The 25,685-nt window shown below is 29.2% G+C and overlaps 1 protein-coding gene across 1 annotated transcript in view; it reads left to right on the top strand.

Annotated features, from left to right (window-relative positions):
• The window catches only part of LOC118070440 (nicotinic acetylcholine receptor alpha4), a 207,036-nt gene that overhangs the window by 162,051 nt on the left and 19,300 nt on the right, over positions 1 to 25,685 (top strand). The window contains exons 7-8 of the mRNA XM_035089039.1: positions 414 to 582; positions 14,052 to 14,188. Coding sequence (XP_034944930.1) covers positions 414 to 582; positions 14,052 to 14,188 — 306 coding nt within the window. The remainder of the gene's footprint in view (positions 1 to 413; positions 583 to 14,051; positions 14,189 to 25,685) is intronic.

The raw sequence follows: 25,685 nt of genomic DNA, 5'->3' as shown, positions 1-25,685 counted from the left end.
TTAAAAATCAATGTGAATATTATTGTCAAAAATAAAAAATGTTAAGAAAATTATATCTTAAATTTTCAATAGTAGGGGAATGCAGGGCGAGACAACTTTTTGAATTTTAAAATGACTCATATATATAATAATGTAATTGGAGTCATAAGCATATTTTCAACTCAATGTTTACTTTTGTATTAACAGCTATAGGGGATTCGTTTTGCCTCACTAAGTTACCAAAAATCGAAAAAGCCGTCTTGCCCCGTATTCCCCAATAAGTTCTATTCTTTGAAGTCAGAAAAGTTGAAGTTGTACTCAAAAGTCTAAAGTCTTCCGAATATTCATTCAACTTACAGTACAAAATTTTATTTTATTGTAGTCATCTTCGAAGCATATTCTTCAAAAAATAACAAAAAATTTTATTGTTGCAGAAACGAGAAGTTCTACACATGTTGTGATGAGCCATATCTCGATATCACTTTCAATATCACGCTACGACGTAAAACGCTTTTTTATACGGTCAACATTATAATACCATGCATGGGAATATCATTTTTAACTGTTCTTACATTTTATCTACCTAGCGACAGTGGAGAAAAGGTAAGCACTTTTTTGATGTTCATCATCATTATTAATAAAGAATATAGATATTTAATAATCATGATTGTATCCTCACTAATCGACATTGTTCAGAAATTATTGTCAGTCTGTTACACCTACAATGGTACATTTTGCATCGAAGAAGTAATTTTATCCGCGAAGCAAATTTCGTCCCAAACCAAAGGCTAGGGATGAAATCTCATGGATTAAAGTGTTTTACATTTACTCCCATGCTGAAAATATTCTTATACCCCTGCCCAAAGTTAAACATTGCTCCTCGTTTTCAGGTCCCAAAGCGACGTATTCTATTTCACGTAAAAAGACAAAAAATCGTCTGTAATATGATAAAAAATACTATGTTGGCCATGAGAGCAAAGCAAGATATCTTTACCTGGGTGCTTGTCATCCTTGCCTTCGGCTTGAGATACAATTTTACACCCAGGTCAGAATATCATACTTTGCTCCCTTGGTTAACAATGGAATATTTTCTTTTTTGTAATCTACTTATGACACTTAAACAAAAGGGTCAAGGGAACGAAATTGATGTTCAATCAAGTTTGGGATATAAAGTACCGAAAATTTAAGACTATAAACAAATGACTAATCAAAATAATTTAAGCAGTTTACAGTATAGCTATTAGTCTCTAACTTCCAGTCATGAGCTTCTTCTCTTAAATAATTCGATGAGTTCCAGATTAGTGTTTCTTTTAAGTAATTCTTAAAGTTTTAACAACTAAAAAAAGCACCAAGTCCCTTTCGTTTTTGTCGTTAGTTTCTATTTTGTAAATTTGATATGACAGTGATAAAACTGAAAGTTACACAAAATGTAAGTGTGACGTTCGAATGAACATCCTTCATTTATTTCTTATTTATTTCAAATTAAAAGAGAGGTTTAAGGAAGAATTAACAGTCAGATGCTAATCTACTACTGAATCTTTCTTCGAACACTGGTAAACAAGGTTTGATACTAACCAACGTGCCAGGTACTCAGATAATTTCTTATTTATTTATTTAGGTTCTTGGTCAGGTAATGAACACGGATTTAGACACACTTATGGTCTCGAGAAACCTAGATATGTTATTTCAAAGGTTTTCTTTAAATAAAAGGAGGATTGAGTTTAATCAATTTTATTTTACAAGTTTTTCAACAAAATATTGAATTGAAATATTATATTAATAAGAAAGTATTGAACAATAGTAAGAGTAATTGAATAATATTTAATTGTTTAGTTACTAAATAATTCATTCTGGCAAGGTGTTACTTTAAATTATACTCATAAATTTAAAACAACCAAGCCTCTAGGTATGATTGATTCAGATTTTATATCCCAACTACTAATCCAAAACCGAAGTGTGGCCCTAATAATTACTCGAGCCTATTCAGAATTCACTGGATTTATGTAAGGGTAAGGTAGTATCTCTTTTATTTTCAACCTTACTTCAAAGCAGAGGTGAACAGCCCCTAAATTAAGTTCTACGAAGCAGAGTTGAACAGCTTCCGTAGAGTGTTGAAAAATAATTGAGTGAATAATTTTTTTAGCCTATATTCTTAACCTTAACTTCGAAGTAGAGTTAAACAGCCCTCATAGAGTGTTGAAGAATATAGAAGAGGATAGTTTACCAGTGAATCTAAATTTTCGGAGAAGACCGACAATTAGAGTACAAGTCAGAGTCAACGCCAGAAACTAGACTGATGATTCCCTAAAAAGTGGCTCTTTTTATATCAAATGAGGCCCAATTTCACATGTCATCACGAGATATATATTTAAGAGTCTTGATTGTGTTAGTATGTAGATGCGGAAATCTAGTCGTGACGTTTTTGACGTCAGTAAATTTCTACATCTATTATTTCGGAAGATCTCAAATGAGCCAACATGGTATGATCTTGTCCCTTATCTATTATTTCATAAATAACAATCGTAGCCCTTTTGGGTCCTATAGTTAACTTCTGTTTTAACTGATGGCAAGATAGATTTCTTTTTAAGAGACGAAAAATAATCCATTTTGACAGTTGTGACATAAGTCACACGTAACTAAAAATGTGAATAAATAAAGAATATTTCAATATTACTAAAAAAATTTTTAGTGTGTACTGATAGATATACTATTCTTCCCTTTCAAATATAGAGTAAATACTCTAAATATGAATCAATTACATCATATGGAATATGAAATTACAAATTAGTGATAGTCCAATAGATAATATAGTAAATTTACTTACATCGAATGTGAGTATATATGTATATTTTTCACAGATTGTTGGTCTGTGAAGAATAATACCTTTCACCTCAAAACTCTATCTATTTAAGTGCATGATAAAAAAGTGTAAAATTACTACTAAATATTTAACAATAACAGAAAAACTTAATTCAAAAATGGGTCTGAGCACCCTTTGTAAAGAACCTCCTATTCATTAAAAATTATAATTTTGTCACCTTTTGTTTGTTCATATTGAATTTCTATTATTATAAACAATATATAATTGTGTGATCATGTAAAGTTATTTAGAACTACATTTTATTGAGGTTAATGAAATAAAATCATATAAATGCCTCGCAGATATCAGTGACTTCGTCCGCGTAATGTGTATAATCACGTTGGAGGAACTTGAATTTATCAAATAGATCCCGTTTTCTACTGTTTATAACGACTTCAATTGTTATAAACAAAAAGAGAATGTTTTCATATGATTAATATGGTTCGTGACGGAATTTCAGCAAAATAAAAAATCACGCGTTGAAAGGACTAAAATATGTTGATTAGATCTTGTTTTGTATTGTTTATAACAAATTCAATTGTTGTAAAAAAAATGAAGTATGTGTTCAATTCATGTAACATGGTTGGTAACATTTTTTCAGCAAAAGAAAAAATTACGTGTTGAAAGAATTAAACTATGTTGCATAGAATCCGTTTTCAATTATTTATAACAAATTGAATTGTTATAAAGAATAAGAGTAGGTATTTATTCATATTACACGGTTTAAAATTTTATTTTAGTGAAGAAATTGTCGATAGACTTGGAAGAACTCAAATATGTTGCATAGAACCCGTTCCTAATTGGTTATAACACATTTAATTGTTATAAACAATTAACATGAACAAAAAGTATCCTATAACCTTTCTAACAACGTCTTTTACATGCATGCAAAATTCGTTCGCAATCGGATGAGCCGTTTCGGAGATTAGCGCGGACAGACAGACAAACAGACCTTAGAAATTTATATAGTAGTATAGATTATTTAAAATGACCAATTAAAATGGTTATGAACAATATATAGTTGTTTAGAGTCATTTAGAATCATTAACAACAAATATAGTATTGATATTGATCTCAGTTGTCATTAACATTAATCATCTAATAAATCGAATCGATTTCAAACGTCTTTTTAACTTAACTTATTTTACACTCTTTTTGTTAAAAAAAACCGCTCCATCGAACTTATTTAAACTCTCTTAGGGTTTTCTTCGTTGTATTATTTTTCATATAGAATTTGTCTAGAGTCGAAATCTTCAGCAGCTCTCAATATGTCGAAAACGAAGAAAAACACGCATACATGCATACACGCGTCTATTTTTAAGCTTTAAATGCATGATTTTTTCTATTCAAAGGAAAAATATATATATAATTTAGAGTAATTAATACATTTAAGGAAAAATAGAAAAAAAAATCCAAGATCATATTTTCATGTATATTTGAGATAACTCTATCAGAATTTTCGGGCATAAGTTAGGAATGTCTAATTTACACTAAAACATTAAATTCCCAATCCGGGCCCAATAGGTATTTAGGTATGCCAAAAATAAATTCTACTTAGGAACAGGGTCATAAAGTTACTGTTTCATTTTTGATACGCGATGCATTTAAGGGTTAAACCTTTTAATATTCCGTACGAAAAAATTCCATTCCCCCAACGTCCTCCTCAGTCCTACGTGAAGGACGTTGGGGAACTTCCCCACTGGGGTACATTCAGGGAACGAAATTTTTTTATACGGGATACTTTCAAATACCTGAAACATAAAGATATGATAAAATTATGAATTTTAAAAATCGACCCTACTTCAATAACTTAAGTTATTAGGAATTCCTAATAGAACGTTCACAAATGATTCGCGGAATGAATAAATGAATATACACGGAAAAAAGTACATAGTACTGGCTTCCATGTTACATGGTAGTTTGGTGACAGCATGAATGATGTAGGACTGCTTACTATTCAAAATAATGAAATAACCTATGTACATAGACTTCTATGTAACATAGTATAAAAAAATTATGAAATGTTATATGTATCTCGCGTAGTCAGCATAGTACTCATGACATGCTCATATGGTCGTATGTACCATAAGTTATCGATGGGTCGATCATTTATACATGGTAAACTCTTCTCTTTATTAAAATTGAATTATTTATATAAAATAGCGCTGATTTCTTTAAAATATAAAACCAGCAACCATATTACATAGGAGCAGTTACCATACAGAATTATAACCGTTCCTATACAGTATAGCAGTCTCAACCGGGAACATGAGAGCCACAACCATGTTCATCGTTGTAAGTACCATGTTATATATAGTATATGCTTCTAGGTGAAATGCTGTGAACTTGGTAATATTTTTAAAAAAAATTATAAATATTTGTACGTTTAAAAAAGTTCCTAAAGGTGTTATAGCCTATTTAAGAGTTTTAATTCGAGAATATTTGTCTTCACTTCTCTTATTATTTCCCTATTGTTTAAAATTTAAGCACCACATTTTATTGCATTATGCTGATGTTTTAGCTACTTTTGGACCTCTTTGGAATATTTGTAGTATGAATTTTGAGAGAAAACATCGTGAGTCCAAAATCACTACTCACGCTTCAGTTAATAGGAAAAATATTACTCATACTTCTGGTATTAAAAATCAGTTAAAACTTAATTTTCTATTACGTGAAGGGCAATACAGTAAAGTTTTGACAATAGGTCCACTTCTTTCTTTTGAATATTTAAAAAATTTAGATCACTATGATTCTTTTTCTCCATTACTTCCATTGATTACTAAAAATATTAGTATGGCAAAATATATTATTTACATGGGCAATGAAATAAGAGAAGGGGCCGTGCTTATGATAGCTTCAGAAGATGGTCCATTATTTTTTTATGTTCATGCAATTCTTATAGAAGCTACTAATAATGCAATTATAGTAGCCTTATGTATTGAAGATCCTACATTTGATGATCATTTTCAAGCGTATGAAGTAGAAGAATTACAAAAACGAATTTGGCGTATTATAACATTATCAGAGTTAACGTTTTGTACGGTTGTTAGATTTATTTATGCAGCAAATAAAAAAAAATATATCCCAAAACGATGGATATAAAATTTAAAATAACGATTGTAATCCTGGTAATTAAAACGATTATTAAAAATGTCTTTATTAATTAATCATGACAAAGTTTTTATTCATTTAATACCCATGTATCCTTTTTTCAGAATTCTTCTGTTTTTAGTAACATAGTTTTTCAAAAATTTAATAAATTATCGAATAAATTATTATAAAATGTGTTAAAGTGAACTTTGTGCCTACACGACGAACTTTACATCAGAAAATTTTCTTATTGAATCCGAAATAATTTGAAAATACTTTGTTCGATTATTTATAATAAACTACAATTTTTGTAAAAAATATCTGATTATTACAAAGTATATTTAATTATTTGCAACGAAATTTTATAAATTTCTCACATAATTACGTCCATACATATATGTATGGTGTGTATGTGTGTATACACACACACGACATATGTACATCTTCGAAATTATTCAGTAGTACAATCTATACTATTATAGTAGGTGTTATTATTTTGAATCGTAAGATACTGTAGATTTAATAGTAGTGTGTACAAGTGAAACATAGATATGAATGCCATGCATATTGATGGGCATAGTAACCTTTATTATCTTACATAGAACTCATTTCTATGTTCCATAGAACTATGCACTATATTGTTTAGTCACTGGAGATATATTAAAGCAGTTCTGATTACTTTTTAAAATATGAACGCCAACCAAATTTTTCCAACTAATTTTATCCCATTTTTCAATACCATGTAATATAGTAACCGATACTATGTAGCATGAAAGCCTCAACTATCTACTTTTTTCCGTGTATTGCAATCGTTATCATTGATTCATTTGTCGAGAATATCGCAGTCCAACTCAAACTATTTAATTATTTTATAAATCCATAAATTTATAAAAACATTTTAAGCATAATGTCAAGGTAATGAAATGTATGAGCATATAAATATACAATTGTACCATTATTTTTGATAAGAAAATCAATTTGATAATCATTTAATGTCATATTCGTTCAATTTTGGGTCGATTAAAAAGATGGCTTCTGAAGTTTTATATAATGACATAATTTATATGCTGTAGAGCTCAAAGAAATATTATAATCGACTGAAATGCAAAGCCATCAAATTAAGGCAAAATTCCGAAAGTTTTCTTTGTCCGTGTTAGTGAATAGTGTCGTTGATAGTCAGACACGAGGTGTAGCTTTGATCTTACCTTAAGCTCGAAAATTAATTCATGTGATACAACACAAAAAGAAAATCGTATCTTGAATGGGAAAGTGATACATTGATATACAATTTATATTTCTGATTTTTCATCATTTGAATGATTTGAAATAATTTAATCGTGTATCATCTTTTTATTTTCATCAATCTTTGTTATCTTTTAAAGATGATGTGAATTGATGATTGAAACATGAATAAAACATGATTTTCATTAATGAAAAATTGAATCTTGACTACGAAAATGGTTTTTTAGCTCAATATTTCATCCAGATGATTATCGATCCCGAGTGTTCAATTACATGCACGATTTTTATGACTGCCCTGAAAAATATGTTAATCAAGACAACAACTTAATTTTATTTTCATGGCAAAAGTCTATTTTTATTATGAAGACGATTGAACGAGAAGATCAGTAAATTATTTTGATAAAATTATGATTGATTTAATTTTTATTCTAAAAAAAGGTTATTATAAACAACATAACGTATTAATGAGATAGATAAATTTGAATTTCTTCCTATATTACATATTGTCAACACTGAGGCAATCTATCGCTCAATTAAAATAATTTAGTTGTTCTTTGTCAATGTGATCAATTGTTATTGAATCATTATAAATTCCTTCCATTATTGTTCAGCTTAAAGGAAATAACTTCTAATTAGATAAATTGATTTTCACTCTAATTATATTCTGCAATAAACTCCAAATTTATTCAATCAAAAATAAGTGACAGTAAAAGATAATAGTATCGATTTTAAAAATAATAGTACAGTGAAACAAGATAGAGAAAAAACACCGAGGCTGGGATATGTCAATCAACTCTCTACAATCAATAAGTAATATCGGAGATAGTCATCCATCGTATATAACGAAATCGCAGGATCATGCTTACAGCTACATAGCCCAACTTTTATAACGCCGTTGCTATTTAAAAGAAGAATCTCTCTCAATTTGTCACACCAATATCATGCTCTCACATACATTCAGATCACTTTAGTGATATTAGCAACGAATATCAATTTGGAAGAGCTTTGGACGTATTTGCAAATCATGTCAGTACTAATGTCACTATAAATTCTGTTTAAATTATAGCTTTAACTTTTTCATTATTGTCCATACTAAAAAGTAACCTAACTCTATTTCACTGGTGAACTCTCCCTTTCAATGCACCACATGATCCAACCAAGTGATTTTAAGTTTAAAATTAAACAAAAGTTTAGACTCTCTAGTTATATGCTTCTCATTCTCACAATCAGATGTATCTAAAGTTCTTTCGTGAATTATTCATTCATATTTCTATAAAACCTAAATTCTTCATGAGTTTATTTTATCTATTTGGCATAAAGTTCACTTAGTATTTTATTTTTTATTTTTCGAATACTTATAATATGATGATGTAAGTTTTGTGCTGCAAAAAATATCATCAGTTAGCTTCAACAAATTCAATTAAATTTCTCTTGCAATTCAAAAACTTTAAAATTAAACTGGGTAATGAAAACTAAATTTCCGTTCCGTATATCTATGAGACTGTTATACTTCGCTTCTTATTTTTTAGAAATGTTGAAAAATTGAAAAAAATTTACCAAGAAAACAAATTACTAATTCTCAAACTTCTCACTTCGGAATGTTTGGATAAAAATACAAAATTAACAACTATCTTGAAAAATTATTAGTGGAAAATATTGTAGGCATCTGTAAGTCAAATATTTAGAATAGTAAATGTGAACAGCATTAAGACGCCCACCATTGTGGTTCTGTAAGGGTGTGGACCCGATATTCGAGATTAATAACCGCAAAACGTGCCACCTGCAGCTATGGCTGCTATACCACTTGGAAAATAATAAAGGCCAGCGAGAAACCCGCCGACGTCTTTCTCACACCGTTATTTTCTCTTCACTCCTCGCTTACCTTTCTCAATGATTCTTGCACGTTATAATGTAATAAAGAGACCCCACGTATTGCAGACGTCAAGTAAGAAAAGTAACAAAGCTCTCGTTGCATCCCCTTCATTTCTTCCCTCTAACTTTTATGGCTTACAATTGAAAAGAAAAAATTACCTATATCTCAAGCATTATTTAATGAATCCCAAACAATAGACATGATATGGAGAACAAACAATTTTTTATGAAACGTATGGAAGATTATTCTATTTTTTTTCATTCATTATTGATGTTATTTTTAAAATATTTGAGTAGTTATATTGGATAATTAATAAATGATATAGGATAGAAAATTATTCATTGTTGTATGAAATATGCTTTTTGACATACATTGAAAATGTATGCGTTTAAAAAAAAAAACAAACAGGTAAAGTGTCTGTTTTTTTTTAAATTTCATACATAAACAATTCATTGTTAAGTATTAATATTGTAAAATATTTGTATGACGCCATCTAATGACTATTAGAGTAACGACAGTTTGTTAGTTAACGACGATTGCTTGACGATTAGATTGTTTATAGCAACGAGGGGAAAGTTGTTTATCTCCAGTTTTTGACTGAGACTTGGGTTGACCGTACAGATTCTTTGATTTCTAATTAATTGCTGTCAATCTTTAATAAACATTTTTCTTTATTTATTAATTTTCCGAAGTTGTTATTTGGTCTTATTATACAATATGATAAAATATGCAAAATATTAGTCAGCTCATTCATACGGTAGTTTTGTTTATTATAAGTAAATATGTATTTAAATGACTTAAAAAATTGTTGTAATTAATAAAGGTTTTATATTTTTATAATGGATAATGAAGAATGAGAAATTTCAATCCTCGAATTAATGAGTATTTTTTATTTTAATTACAATTATCGTACTAATGATTATTGGTACAGAGAATGTTGGACGGCAGGCAGGAGGAAATCAGATTTTATGTAGAATAAAAAAAGTTTAAACCATTGCTGATAGTTCACTTTGAAAAACAAAATTAGTCTGATATTCAACATAAAGTACATTAATTATAGAATGATTTTAGGAAAAATTTCGTATTATTCATTAGGTACTAAAATCATCGAAATTTTTTAACTTAGGAATGAGTACTATAAACCACAGAAAAAAGTCCAATGTTGAGCCCGTTTGAACTTGAATTTGATTATTAGTTTTTAAATGAATTATTTTTTTTTTAATTAATAATGAACGTTTAATCCACGTTCAAAACATTTTTCAAAAAAATAAAATTGCATGAAGAAAAGTATGTTCGGGCATAGGACTTTTTACTGTGGTTGATAGTATTTTCACACTCGGGTAAATGGGAAATTTTTTTTTCTCTTAACAATAACAAACCCGAAACAGGATTTACTATGGTCCGAAGCGGAATTTCATAATGACCAAAGAGTTTTTTAAATTGTATTTTATTACATTTACTGAAACTTTGGAGATAGTCCACAAGTACTAAAAATCGTTAGTAATTTTTCCATAGTTATAATCATAGTTATAACTTTATAAATTTTGCTTCATTGAATATGATAATTAAGTGAATACTAAGTCTATTTATGATTTAAAAACTTCCTGAAAATAGGATAATGATCACCGTTTAACTTAATAGTAAATGTGTTATTAAATATTCACTATTTTACAATGATCCATATATTGTATCCATATACACGGAGAAGACTGGCACTCGATATTACATAAAAAATTACAATAATATCGTAAATAGTGCAATACGCAATTAAAAGAATACTAGAACTTGTTAATAGCCATGAAACTATATGGTAATTTTGCATGGTCTTTTACAAATAGCTTATATTTTCCGTTCAATGTGGATTTTTTTTTCTACTAAACGTGATCGAAAAATTACTCAATACTGAAAAATTATTCTTTCTTACAGTCGTTGAAACAAAGAAGCTGAGATTATCACGCAGTTAAATAGTGTGTTTTTTATTTTTAGTGTTGTGATTCTTCTTTGTTTCAAGAAATATGGATACATCAGAAGAGCTACCAGATCCAGCACAGTTTTTCAGAAAAGTTAATTGCGTATTATAACCATCATTTTCAAGCGTACAAGATTGAAAAAAAAATTTTACTCATTTATACCATTATATTGGATTGATATACGTTATAATATAATAACTTATAAAATTTTACTTGGTGATGATAAAGAATATATTGCAAAAAGATGGATTTAAGTAATCCATAATGATTCACGTTTATAAACTAGAAGAATAGAGAAATTACAAAAGCTTGGAATATATTTATTATAGATGTATAGTAAAAATTATATTGTCAGAATGTAATTTTCCTCATGAAATTGATGATCTTTATAATTAAAAACAGTAATATATACCAAAGTTACTGTAGAAAATGATCTTACAAATAAGAATTATTTTCAATTCAACATAGGAAAAATTGCAAACTGTAAAATTATCTATTATGTATATAACATAAATGTTTTTCTAAGAAATGCAATTTTCACTATAACATTCTGTTGAGAAAATCTCAACGTTGAATAACCTAATCGTCTAAGGATAGGGATGATTGTACTGGATCAGAGCAATTAGGAAGTCAGGTTTTATAAAAAATATATAATCTTTATTTTCAGCACTAACAGGTACACAATATACATTGTACAACTTTTTTGTCACTGAATAAAAAGAATGAATGTCTTTAGAGATCACTGAATGTCAATTTTAATGAATGAATTTTAATTGAATGTCTAAAAAATACTCAACTTGGTGTGTGTTCGGTATTATTGACCTCCCACACGAGTTCAACACGCTTCTCAAGTTAAGAAAATATGATTGTACACGTGGCGTTAGCCTATCAATGCAATGAAAAATGAATTTAATTCAAGTAGTTGGATTCACAGTGAATTGTCTTGAATTATTAATTGATTTAGTTGTAGAATGAAGAAATGAATGTTTCTGTCGTTTCAAAATGACACTAGCACTAATGATTAACTTGAACAGGGAAGACTTTAGAGAGATGAATTAGAATGGCGTGTACACGTGAATGATAACAGCAAAAGAGTGACGACAGGAACTTCATTGGTCAAGATGGAGACTGAAAATTAGTCAAATGAGTGACTAGATTAAGAAATATTGATTATTTGGTCGATTGGTTATCGACCTAGTGACAAGATGGCCGCCGAAGTTTCTATCAGCTGATAATTCAAACTTGAGAATTGGTTAATTCTCAACACATTTAGTAAAATGTGATTTCTATAGTAACAATTTTTCTTTTGAACACTTCATAATATTTCAATTATGTAAAGTAAAGATTACATTACAACATAGGAAATTTTCTACTACTTTTGAATAACTTAAATAACAAAATTTATGTAAAAATAACTCTGAGTAATATCAATCATTTCAAACAGCATTCAGTAGTAATTAACAAAACATTTTGTGGGTTTAGGAAAACAATAAAAATTTAGTAATTTTTTTGCAAATCCAAAATCCCCTCACACATGTTTGAAATTTACTCAGATAATGTCTAACGCCATAAATGAACTATAGTAATTTTGTAGACATTTTTTACATACATAATAGTGTGTGAAAAATTCACACACGTAGGATAGTTTGTTAATGGCGTTATACATGTAACACATATCAAATGAATGTATTTTAACACGTGTGTGAATCATCTCAGATTTGCAGTGTAGAGAACGCGATTTGATAACTTAAGAAAACACATTCAGAAGTTTTTACTGGTAGTCAAAATTGCACCTAGGAAATTCTTTATATCTTAAAAAAAAATTTTACAAACTTGACTAATTTACTAACCCGAAATTTTAAATGCTTCTTCAAAATTAAAGTTATTATGATCCTATTGTATTACAAAAATTTAGAACAAGAAATACTTTCACATAGTTGGTTTCATAAATAATGTTAATATTTGGATAGATGTACTGAAAATTTTGTTCAACTGGAATCATTTAATTTAGTTGAAAATGTCAAATTGAACACAAAGCATAGTCTATCAGATAAATATGGTGAATCATTTTTTGACTGAATAAAAAGATAAAAACAGCATTTTGAAATTCATGGACAGAGTTGAGAGGCCCATTGGAGTGCTATGGAATTTATAGTCCATAGAGAATAGAATGCAACAACATAGAGAGCAGAATAGCAGGGGAAATGGGGGGACTAGTGCATGGACGACAGTTGCAAGCTCGTGTGTGTCTATTCGGCAATGAACTGCATGGTTTAATGGTCTCACGTTAAACTTTCCCACGGGAGACACCTAGGCGTGACTAATCGCTGTTAGAAACAGGAAACGAGAGACAACCATCGGATGTTCGCAAGTCGTCCTTTTCTATAGCAAACGACGGATTATCGATTTTACATGAATTTTTTTCTTTTATTCCAACACCTCCATTACAACTTGAAGATTTTTCATTCTTAATGTTGTTTACATTAAGGTTTTATCAAGTATTTCATGAATAAATAGTCAAGTTACGTAAATCTTCAAAAGACAAATCGTTTTTCTTAAAAAAAATAAATGAAACATTAAATTTTTACTCACATTTGTTTCTATGATTTTTCAGCAAAAAAAGCTCAGTTTCTCTTGTGCGAATTCTTTCGACACGGATTTAGTGTCTTACCAACCATTTGTCTCATTTATCAAAATAAATGGATTTACTATTCAACGTAGATATTTACGTCTATCCTTTGTTCACCTTGCTAGGACTTTTCCCCATGTCTCTGCCCATGTATCGTTCACGTTTTTTCCTTCTTTCCATTTTTTTATGTTTTTCTATGCTTTTTCTATCTGGTTCTACCGGGTGACAAGCTTCTCCCTTTTTTTCCTCATTCTTTGTTTAATAAATTTGAATTTCCTACTAAATTCATCACGTTATCTGTATATATTTTATAGTGTTTTTCCTTTAAAAAAATAAATGGTCAGAATAATTGAATAAATCGCTGTTAATTGAACTAATCCGAATAAATGTTAATTTTAATAATTCCAGGTGACGCTTTCAATTTCAATTCTCATCAGTCTTCACGTCTTCTTTTTACTAGTCGTCGAAATCATACCTCCAACTTCACTTGTTGTACCACTACTTGGAAAGTACCTGATCTTTGCAATGATACTTGTTTCCATTAGGTAAGTCATTTTGGAATTTTATTTTATATTTCATAAAAAAAAATAAATTCTTAAGACACGTTAGAAAATTCTTACTTTAACATCAGAAACAGACTGTGCGTTTTCAGTGGCTTGAGTGTCTTTAGAATAGAGAGGTAGACTCAAGAGAATAAAGAGAAGGAGAAAAAAGTGACGACTGCAGTACCACGACATTGTCTTAGAAATAGGTTCTGAAAGTGCCTGAGCTAACATTTATATAAGAAAATAAAAAGTCTTTATATTACATTATGCAGCAATACACATTATTTAGAATAATGTAGGAGATCATATGGTTGGATGATTTAAACAAGAGAACTGAGCATAAAAATTAATGAAAAAACTTCGTCATAGTCAACGAGCATTTAAGAAGTTCTCATTGGAATGATGATCAATACTTATTTCAGTATTTGAAAGTCAAAAAAAAAAATTCAATTTTTCTTGTAATTTATTATCTAAAATCCATCTAACTGAAATGCAAATCTTTATTTCAATCCCCGCGAATCTCCCTGAAAATGTAATCATGAGATGTGAGTGATTTTGATTAATGGTTCAGTTAAACACTTCTCTATTAGATATAGATCTCAGTAAATACAAATTTCTGATAACTACAAAAAGAAAGCAATTAAAAAATTTGTCAATTCCAAGATAAATTCTTTACATTTATTTTTTAATTTCAATAATGCAGTTTAAACAAATTCTATAGTTTTGGTGCACTAAATAAACATTTAGAGTGTGATTGAAATTGTTCGATAATAACATTTGTTTTATTCTATCTCCTAAATTTTTTTATTACAAAAAAAAGGTTTTTTAGTTCTGTGCAAATCCGTTCCTAATCGTTGAAGATATTCATTCTTCTCTACACGCAGAGAAATGTATAGTAAAAATTACCCTGAATTTTATGATAATTTAGTGATACTGCAGTGTGAGGGTAAAAATTACTATTCACATTGTAAAAATGACTGTGCAGTTTAGTAATTGTTATCCTCACACTGCAGTGTCACCAAATTACCACACAATTCAGGGTAATTTTTACTATACATTTCTCTGCGTGTACGTAACATATACACAGAGCAAACAGTCATGGCAATATTGCTAGAATTCTAGAAAACTTTACTAGAAACTCCTTCACTTATATGGATGATCGTCGAGTCAAGCAAAATGTACTAGAAATGTTTCATCAATAGATACTCGAGGTTTACGATAAATTTTAGTAAAAATTACTTCACTTGAAAGTAGTTTTTACAAATATAGTAGCTAATTTAATCAAATTATTCAAAAATTTCTTTGAAAAAATTAATAATTTGATAAAATTAGTGATAACATTATCTTTCATTAATTTAACATATCTTATATTGTTGAAATACTAATTATCAAACGTATCTTCATTAAATTTCTGCAAAAATACATATGCTGAAATTTATTTCTTGGGGGATTCGAACCTACGATTGCTAGCTTGCTCGCATCTGAGAACAGTGCCTTTACCCGCTAGGCTATTCATTAATTAAAAACTTATTACTATTATATTAATATGAACGAATCCACATGTATTATTTTTTTACAAGATTTATGTGAATCATTATTTATTTTGAATCTCCATAATAAATAATGTTAATGGTTTAAATATTTTCATACCTTTAAATTATTCTTTTTTTCTAAAACTACAATATATTTTCAGTCAACATAATTCAGTTACGGTTTAATAAAAACAATTAACTTCTGTTTAAAGAAAAAAGAATATCTGAAAATATTTGTATTTTTACAATTCCTTGTTATTGAAATTTAAAGAAAATACTTAATTTAATGTAAATCTTTTATATTGATACAAATTTATTTTAAATTCATCCTTACAACTTTTTGATTCGTTCTTCAAACATTTTAATGACACGCAGAGAAATGTACAGTAAAAATTACTATAAATTTTATAGTAATTTAGTAACACTGCTGGGTGACGGTAACAATTATTATATACATTGTAAAAATGACTGTGCACATTGTTGAATTAACTAAACTGCATAGTAATTTTTAGGGTGAAATTAGAATAAAAATAACTATGTAGTTTAGTAAATTCAACGATGTGCACAGAAATTTTTACAGTGTGTATAATAATTTTTACCGTCACCCTGCAGTGTCACCAAATTACGATAAAATTGAGGGTAATTTTTACTATACATTTCTCTGCGTGGAGGCTAATGTCTTATGCGCCTAATTTAGATGTAATTTTTGTTAGCCTAATGCGGACCTGATAAACATTTTCTAATAAATTACAAACTAAGACATCGTTTTAGTTAAGTTCATAAGGTTGTAATTAGGAAGTTATTGGGTAGTGCGAAATTGGGCAAATTTTATTTCATCCTAAAAACAAATTGATCAGGCATAGGTTGGGAATGCCTAATTTACGCTAACCCATTCAATTCCCAATAAGGGCCCAATGGGCATGCCTAAAATAAATTCTACTCGTGATGATGTAGTAAAATTCGATATTTTAGTTAAATTTTAATAAATTTGAAATTCATCTACACTGACTGAAAATTACAATACATGTGTTGAGTATTTTTCAGTGTGCATATTGAAACAGGCTTAATGCCGGTTAAGTCATTAGGTGAGTTGATAACCTTAAAAGTTGTTCGTCCATATTTCTGCACAATTCTGAATAGAAATAAAATATTTATATTTTAACAACTACCACAATAATAGATATAATTGTAGTCTTTGAATCCCCACAATTAATTCTTTTAATCACCAAAAAATTTTCCGATATGTCCTTTTGACATATGTATGTGGTCATGTACACATGACCATACATATATATATATTGTAAAATATTTGTATGTCGCCATCTAATGACTATTAGACTAACGACAGTTTGTTAGTTAACGACGATTGCTTGACCATTAGATTATTTATAGCAACGAGGGGAAAGTTGTTTATCTTTAGTTTTTGACTGAGACTTGAGTTGACCGCACAGATTCTTTGATTTCTAATTAATTGCTGTCAATCTTTAATAAACATTTTTCTTTATTTATTAATTTTCCGAAGTTGTTATTTGGTCTTATTTTACAATATATATCTAATTGAAACAACCCAACAAACCAAAAAGTACTGAAACATATTGAAAATTTATAATTTGAATCCGTAAATAATGAAAAATCGTATTGAAACATATATGTATTATTAATACTTTCCTGTACTTCTCAGTCTTAACCTCATACCCAATGCGTTCATATACTTTTGAATCCGTCAATTTTTTTTTCGTGATCGATACGTTTCAATTCCTTTCAATACTGATCAAGTGTAAATCCATTTGAATACTTTCAAATCTGTTCATTTTTTGCCATGCCTAATGCATTCTAATTTTTCCAATACTAACTTAACACTCATATCGATTGAATACTTTTGAATCTGTCAATATTTTTTATGATCAGTCCGGTGTAATTCGTTTTAATACTAATCGAAAATCTACTTTATCTCAATATTTTCGAGAACGTTAATTTTTTACCATGCTCAATACACTTCCATTAATTGAGATTGTAGTCTACTATATGAACAAGTACTTGTAAAATTTATAAAAATATTGTTTTACTCAAGTACAGATTAAGTATACGTTTTAATACTTTTTCGTCATACCCGCACGGAAAGTTCACTTTTCCATTGGAGAGGGGTTGAACTTTCCACGCAGGTATGACGAAAAATCATATTCAGCCCTAGAGAAGACAATTAGACTAGCTTAAACCACGTGTTTACTACCCTCGCCTTCGGCTCGGGTTGTAATTTTACACGTGGTTTGAGCTAGACTACTTTCCCTCCCTAGGTGTGAAATGTACTATAAAATACTACACTGCTTTGTTATCCAATCTGATTTAATACTTTTAAATTTGTTCATTTTATTCTATATTTCAACCATGCTGATCGTGCACATGCTATTTTTCAATTTTCTAAGTCCTATCGCGCTTGATGTTAGGATGAAAACGACCGAAAAATAGTGCTGTATATATAAAATAGATTCTTAGTGGGTTTAGTTGCTTTTTCCATTTTTCCACCTTCTTGTGGTTTGTTCTCAGTATTATCATTATTTTCTTCAACATCCATTTCATGCAGTTCGACTATGCTATCTTCCATCACTTGCTCTTCAATTTCCATTTGAATGTCATCCGTAATGTTATCATCTTTATTATCATTGCCTGAAAATGGGAAAATGAATCAAATGATCTTCGCATAAAATAATTTCGGACTATTAGTCTAGTCATCTGAGGGAAATGAATGATTTTTAATATGCTGGTGGCAAATTGAAAGATAACCAGTGTTAAAAAATAGAAATTTCTCGCGAAATTAAAAACTGACAATGCGAATTTTCTGTCACTCATAGGGAAGGGGCAGATAAACGATAATGACCCCCTTCATTAAAATATTTTCGAATCTATAATAGATAAGAAAGAAAAAATTTCAAATAAAAATTGTTCAGAATGCAATTTTACAAAAAAATGCGCTACACATCTGAAAAAAAGCTGCACATGCATCAGCCATTGAAAAGTATAAGTACAAGTGAAACAACACACTTCATCAAGGAGTGTAAGAAAGAGAGATCGGTGACAGAGTTAAGGGATTAAAAGGCTTCTGTGGGCAAGAGAGACGGTTCAAAATTACAATAAGAAGTCATAAAAATTTTTATGACGGTGGTTGAAAGCCAAACATGCTTTTATGCCCAAATTAAATATTTTTATTATCACCTCGGTGAAGATTTTCTTAGCTTTAATTTTCAAAGTCGCACAACGCTGGATATGAGGGAAAAAATCGTCAAAAATCAGTACAGATTTTTAGATATACCGATCGATAGAGAATTCAATTCTCTATTGATTGAACATGACTTGTTTTTTGATTTTTTGCGAATTTTTATTTGCAGAAAAATTGCATTGAAAAAATTATTTTGGCATTGTTTGGTATTGGAAGACAAAAATTTACCTATAAACTAATTTTTAAGATTCTTTTAATCGTAAATAAGAATGTTATTACGCTATTATAAATTACACAATGACAAATATTTATTTGTTAATTAACTATCAATTATTGCGTCATAACAATATTATAAAAGAGTTTGAAATGTCTAAAAAATAAGTTTATAAGTAAATCTTCGTCTTCCAATACCTAACAATGCGAAAATTTGTACTGATTTTTGACGATTTTTTCCCTAATATCGGAGCTAGCAAGACTTAGAAAATATAGTTGGAGCGTACACGCGCTTAATATAACGATATTCAATTCTTTTCCCAAGTCCCACTCCAATGAATATTACGGTGGAAACAATGGAAAAAAAGACAGTTTTTATGTATGACAGTTGACTGGATTATATGCTTCATGTTGCGCAAATCTTAATAAACTATTATGCATCATAAGATAAGAAAGATTTGTTAAACTTTCGACCTTGAGTGCATTGAAAATATACCTAAGAGCTCTGGTTGTTCTTGTATTATAGGAAAGAAGCCCATTTCTATTTAATGACGAAAACAACGATGAGAGTTTCCAGGTAAATTTCCGAGAAGCTGCTATCTTTTCCAACAGTCAAGTTTTTCTACATTTGATGTAGTTTCCATATGATTTGTAGGCCAACGATAAGAGGCGTACGCATGTTTTTTTTTAAAGGTAGATAAGGGAACTTTGGTTTTTCTTCTCATAAACTTTTGCATGCTGAATCGAAATATGTAAGTGATTTTTTTCTAAAATAATGCATTCAAAAATTATAAACAATTTTATTGTTTAAATGCATTTTTCAGCTAAAATATGCAACTAACTCAGCAACAGAGAGAAATTGTTCGGATAGAAAATATTCCTCGTTCTAAAAAGAACAACTTTTATATAAACTATTTTTACTCTAACTTTATTATTATAAAAGTTAGAGTAAAAAAAGTAATTCTGCATAGAATATAGGGTCTACGCAATTGACAGATCTTCCTTTTAGTGCGCTCGGCACATATTTTTCTACCGCTGTACTGAGTCAGGTATCATCCCTATTCTTTTATTAATTTTTAAATGTCCATCCATTGCACTGTTTGTGGGCCAATATGTATTTTTTTTTCAAATTAAAAAATTACTTTTTTTAAACATATTTTACTTGTGTAATTTTTTATTTGCACTATTTTAGAAAAAAATCACTTACATATTTGGATTCAGCATGCAAAAGTTTATAAGGAGAAAAACCAAAGTTCCTTCATCTACCTTTAAGAAAAAATGCGTACACCTCTTATGGCTGGCCAATGAATAACTAAAATTTAATATCATACCTGACATTTTAGAATCTCCTATTTTTTGTAAATATTCATTTGTCTTCTTTGTCCACAACGTATGAGTAGCTGTGGAAACGTTTCGTTTATTATATTTTGGTGTTAAAAACTGTGTATATCTCCTGCGATGGTGAGAAGCCATTTTTACCTGTAGAAAATTATCAAACTAAGTTTTTCAATACATTCAATCATGAAAGACACTACATCCAACGAGATTGTTATCATATTATTATGTAATGTATTTTACTTGCCGACAAAATGGTTTTTTGACACAAATCGTTGATAATCCTCCAAAGTTGTATGGGCAACACTTTATAAAAATAAGTTTACACTTCACAATACGATAAATTAACGAACGCGGGAAAATCCCATCCCAATCAATTTTGTCTTTGGTAAACTTAAATTTTTAAAAAAACTTCTGTTAAAAGTTTCCATGTTCTATGATCTACAGCGAAAAAAACCTCTCATACTAATCCTCAACTGTTTATTTACCCACTTAAACATGAACGACACAAGTAGCGCCACCACTCCAGTTATTTACTGCCTCCCACTTTTTAAACGTTGACCAATCGCAACGCATTGTGCGGAGGATTCTTACATTTCAGATCTGATCTTCTCGCCAGAATGCATCGCGATTTTGAATAGTATCGTTGTATATAAAATAACGAGCTAACAAAGTGTATCAAGTTGGAATTCCTTGAGCATCAATGTGGAGTTTTTGTGTATAAAAACAATATTGTGAATGAAAGTAATCAAACATATTAGTGTCTGTGTATATTATTAGATTTCAATATTGAACCTGAAAAATAAAAACTGTGAGTTTAAGTGACAATCATTGTTTTAACGATTTCTACAATCAGAAAAAAACAATTTTGTGAATTGTAGTGATCAAACAATTGATTTTAAATATGTGGTGTGTTCCAGCAAAGAAGGTTCATCGAAAGAACTAAAATATGTTCCATTAGAAAATATTTCTAATTTCGATGTGAAACTGATGAAAACCAAACTTTCCAAGGTTTACTTCAAAGAAAATAATATTATTAAATAATGCTATGTATCTGCTATTGGTAAGTATTTTAAAATATTTTATGTGTATGTGATTTGATGTTTTTTAGTTACAATAATATTGATACTTATATTAATGCATAGTTGAAACCAAAGAAGCGTTGATAACAGCAGCAGAATCTCAGAGGTTGTCGTTCCTCCATTGAGGCATTTAGATCCGGCATCAGATTTTAGTGAAGTCAATGAGGAGACGAAGAAACCAAAGCATGTAAGTTTACATTATATATCAAAACTGATCTATTCATTATCATATTATTATAATTACATTTTTGATTTTACATTTTACATATTTTTAAACAGATAGCTGAATACGATGAGTCGAAAAAAGGAATGCAAAATTTAGACATCCGCCTACAAGACTTACAGAAGCAACATACGATGGCAATTGATACCAGAAAAGATTCACACGATTCAGAAAGTCAAGCCAAAAAAGTACAAGAGATAAGCATGGTGAGTTAAAGTTAAAAAATTGTGTACAATCTTAATATACATTAATTGATGTTTGAAAGAAAATACAGAAATTAAAAATGTATCAAGACATGATCAATCATTTAAAGATGGAAAACAGTCGATTTCAACAGAAATGAAGTGGATTGAATGAGCTTAAAAAGCTATGGGAGAAAAGAGAATAGGAGTTCAAGGAATTAGAAGAAATTAATCGAGTTGGGCAGAAAAGTAGCTTGTCCAACTGGCAATACGTTCACGGTTATTATTTTCATCTTTTTATGAAAACACTAATTTATTGAACTGAAATATTTTAATTAAAAAAATTTTTCTATAGATGCAACAGAAAAAGTGCAAACGATTGCGGTAAACCGGCAGCCCCAAAAAGTCAAAGAGCAATCGTCACCAGTAGTTGTGGATAAATTTCCAGACAATGAAAATGTAAGTAATATTTACAATATGATAAAAAATCATTCGTTATAGCAAATTATAATTATGAAATTCCAACCATTTTTATATTTTTTATTTTAGATTTATATAGGTCATCGAATATGGATACCCTTACAAAAATATGCTGCTGCTACGGTGAACATCAAATCCGTGTCTGTATTAGTGCGAGATTTAACAACAGCAGTTTTCACTGAAAAGGAACTATTAACCAGCACAATAAGTGGAAAGAAATCTAATAGAACAGCAGAGTGTACTAAAGAAATTTAAAAATTGGATCCTATCCGAGTACTTGCAAAAAAACAATTCATTAAATAGCATCTACTCCATGAATGGAAAGTCACTGAAGATGTGGCAGATGAATCTGTTAGAACTTACATCACGAAAAAGATCTCTCAAATGAAGTATGGTAAATATTTTTTTATTTTTACCTTTCCAGTAATAAAAATTGATAACCTAACGTATGTTTGTAAAAATATGGATTTTACAGATACAGATGATACTAGTACAAAAAAAATGAAAAAAAGAAAGAAAAATCAAGACGAAAACGAAGTTACAGATGGAATGAATGAAGACTTTGATGATCAGCCGAAAAAAAAGAGAAAGAATAAAGATGACATCTGAGGTGATAATGAAATTAATGAAGACTCCAATGATTAGCTTGTACCAGAAAAAAACTATCTGGGACAAACAATTGTAAGAAGTACGATTCAAGTATATATAGGTTCAAATGAGATAAAATTGTAATGACTTTAAGTGAATTTAAAAAATAAATTTTTTATTAAAGTAAAAAAAAACTATTTACAACCATTATTTCGAAGACGTATTGGCTATAGGGTGAGTGCTGGAGAGCATTCAGCGCAGGCAAAATTAACCAGATTCAAAAGTATTCCAGCGAATTGCTCTATAAGTTCGTATTGGAAAGTATAAAACAGTATTCAAGTATTAATACATTTTACTTCGTATAGAAATTTTTTTTGAATGCTTTATAATACTTTGTAATGTATTGAAAAAAGGGATTTAAAAGAATAGAAACGTATAAAAAATTCGAATACTTTTTAGTTTGCTGGGTAATTTTCTTAATAAGTCGATAACCGAGTGGGTAAGATACTAGATTTTAAAAAATAGAGTGATTTCCATAGATTGCATTTTGAAATTCAATAATATTGAATTATTTGCACTATCGCATAAAATTCCTATAAATGCACACGAGTTGGCGGTCGTAAGTTCGAATCTCCCCCAGGATAAGCATCATATCACTACAATATGGATTTTTCACAGTATTTTCACAAGCTAATTTTGTTCATTCTATTATATGTCAACAATGAACAATTCTTAAAATAATATAAATAATTTTTAACTTACCATTAGAAAGTTATTGTAATTGGGTCGATGGGTGAAATTTAAATTTTCATTAACTCTCCACGTTTCAAGATATTTGCAAGCATACTGACATATTTTCAGAATGATGTGTGTGTGTGTGTATGTATGTATGTATGTATGTATGTATGTATGTATGTACGGACGTCAGCATTTTTTTCGTTTTTAATATCTTAAGAATGGATCAAAATATCAACTTCAGCCAAAATTAATTCGAAAGATATTACTATAAAGAAGATCTGAAAGAAATTTGAACGAATTCGATCGAGCCGTTCTTTTTTTATAACAAAATAACTAATAAAAAAATGAAAAGATTAGCTATTTAAAATACTTTTAAGTCAAACAATTACATTTGAAAATTAAGTGGATATTGACTAGACATTATCGTTCACAACCAAATATGACTCTTAACAATTACGCATTGTTTATAACAATATGAACTTGTTATAAACAATTGAAAATTGTATTCATCGATTAACTGATGCGTATATCACATGGATTTTGATGCTTTCAACAAAATAATATGATTAATGATGAGATATGACTCTTAACAATTACGCATTGTTTATAACAATATGAATTTGTTATAAACAATTACTAATGGGAAGTTCGTCGTGTTAGCACAAAGTGTGCTCAGACCTATTTTTTACTTTATTTGTAATAAATAAATATCAGGGTTACTTCTAGTCAAATACTTTTACCCGAGTAGAATTTATTTTAGGCATGCCTAAATACCTATTGGGCCCTTATTGGGAATTGAATGGGTTAGCGTAAATTAGGCATTCCCAACCTATGCCTGATCAATTTGTTTTTAGGATGAAGTAAAATTTGCCCAATTTCGCACTACCCAATAACTTCCCAATTACAACCTTATAAACTTAACTGAAACGATGTCTTAGTTCGTCATTTATTAGGAAATGTTTATCAGGTCCGCATTAGGCTAACAAAAATTACATCTAAATTAGGTACACATTACATTATCCTCATTAAAATGTTTAAAGAACAAATAAAAACTTTGTGAGGATGAATTTAAAATGAATTTGTAACAATATAAAAATTTTTTATTAAATTAACTATTTTCTTTAGATTCCCATAACAAAGTATTGTAATAATAAATATATTTTCAGATATTGTTTTTTCTTTCAACAATAGTTAATTGTTTTTATTAAACCTTAACTGAATTATGTTGACTGGAAATATATTGTAGTTTCAGAAAAAATAAATAATTTAAACGCATGAAAATATTTAAACCATTAACATTATTTATTATGGAGATTTAAAATAAATAATGATTTACATAAATCTTTTAAAAGATTATACATGTGGATTCGTTCATATTAATATAATAGTAATAATCTTTTAATTAAATGAATAGCCGAGCGGGTAAAGGCACTGGTCTCAGATGCGAGCAAGCTAGCGATCGTAGGTTCGAATCCCCCAAGGAACAAATTTCAGCATCTGTATTTTCGCGGAAATTTAATTATAATACGTTTAATAATTAGTATTTTAACAATATAAAATCATAAAAAATGAGATAATCAAACAAAACTTAGTTTTTATATTTAACTTGCCTTAATTAGGCTTTCCTCACTTGGTCCTAATAGGGACAAGCGTTACATTCCCAATGTGGGCCTAATGTGGTATCCCATTTGGCGCCTAACTTGAATTTAGGAAATTTGAATTGGATGCGAACTCTTTCCCAAAAATAAATTCTACTCGGGTATCCCTTACATAGTGTAACTTTTAATAGATATTGAGTCAAATTCAATGTACGTATAGGCTGTACAGAAGTAAGTTTCAATGATATGTATGTGAAATTTACTTCACAAGTGTTCAATAATATAACTATACAATTGTACATGTAAACAACT

Source organism: Chelonus insularis, unplaced genomic scaffold, assembly GCF_013357705.1.
Source record: "Chelonus insularis isolate UGA/USDA-ARS -01 unplaced genomic scaffold, ASM1335770v1 contig_58_pilon, whole genome shotgun sequence".
In the NCBI taxonomy this organism is placed as follows: domain Eukaryota; kingdom Metazoa; phylum Arthropoda; class Insecta; order Hymenoptera; family Braconidae; genus Chelonus; species Chelonus insularis.
The sequence above is the reverse complement of the archived record's forward strand: the minus strand, read 5'-3'. Positions and strand labels throughout refer to the sequence as shown.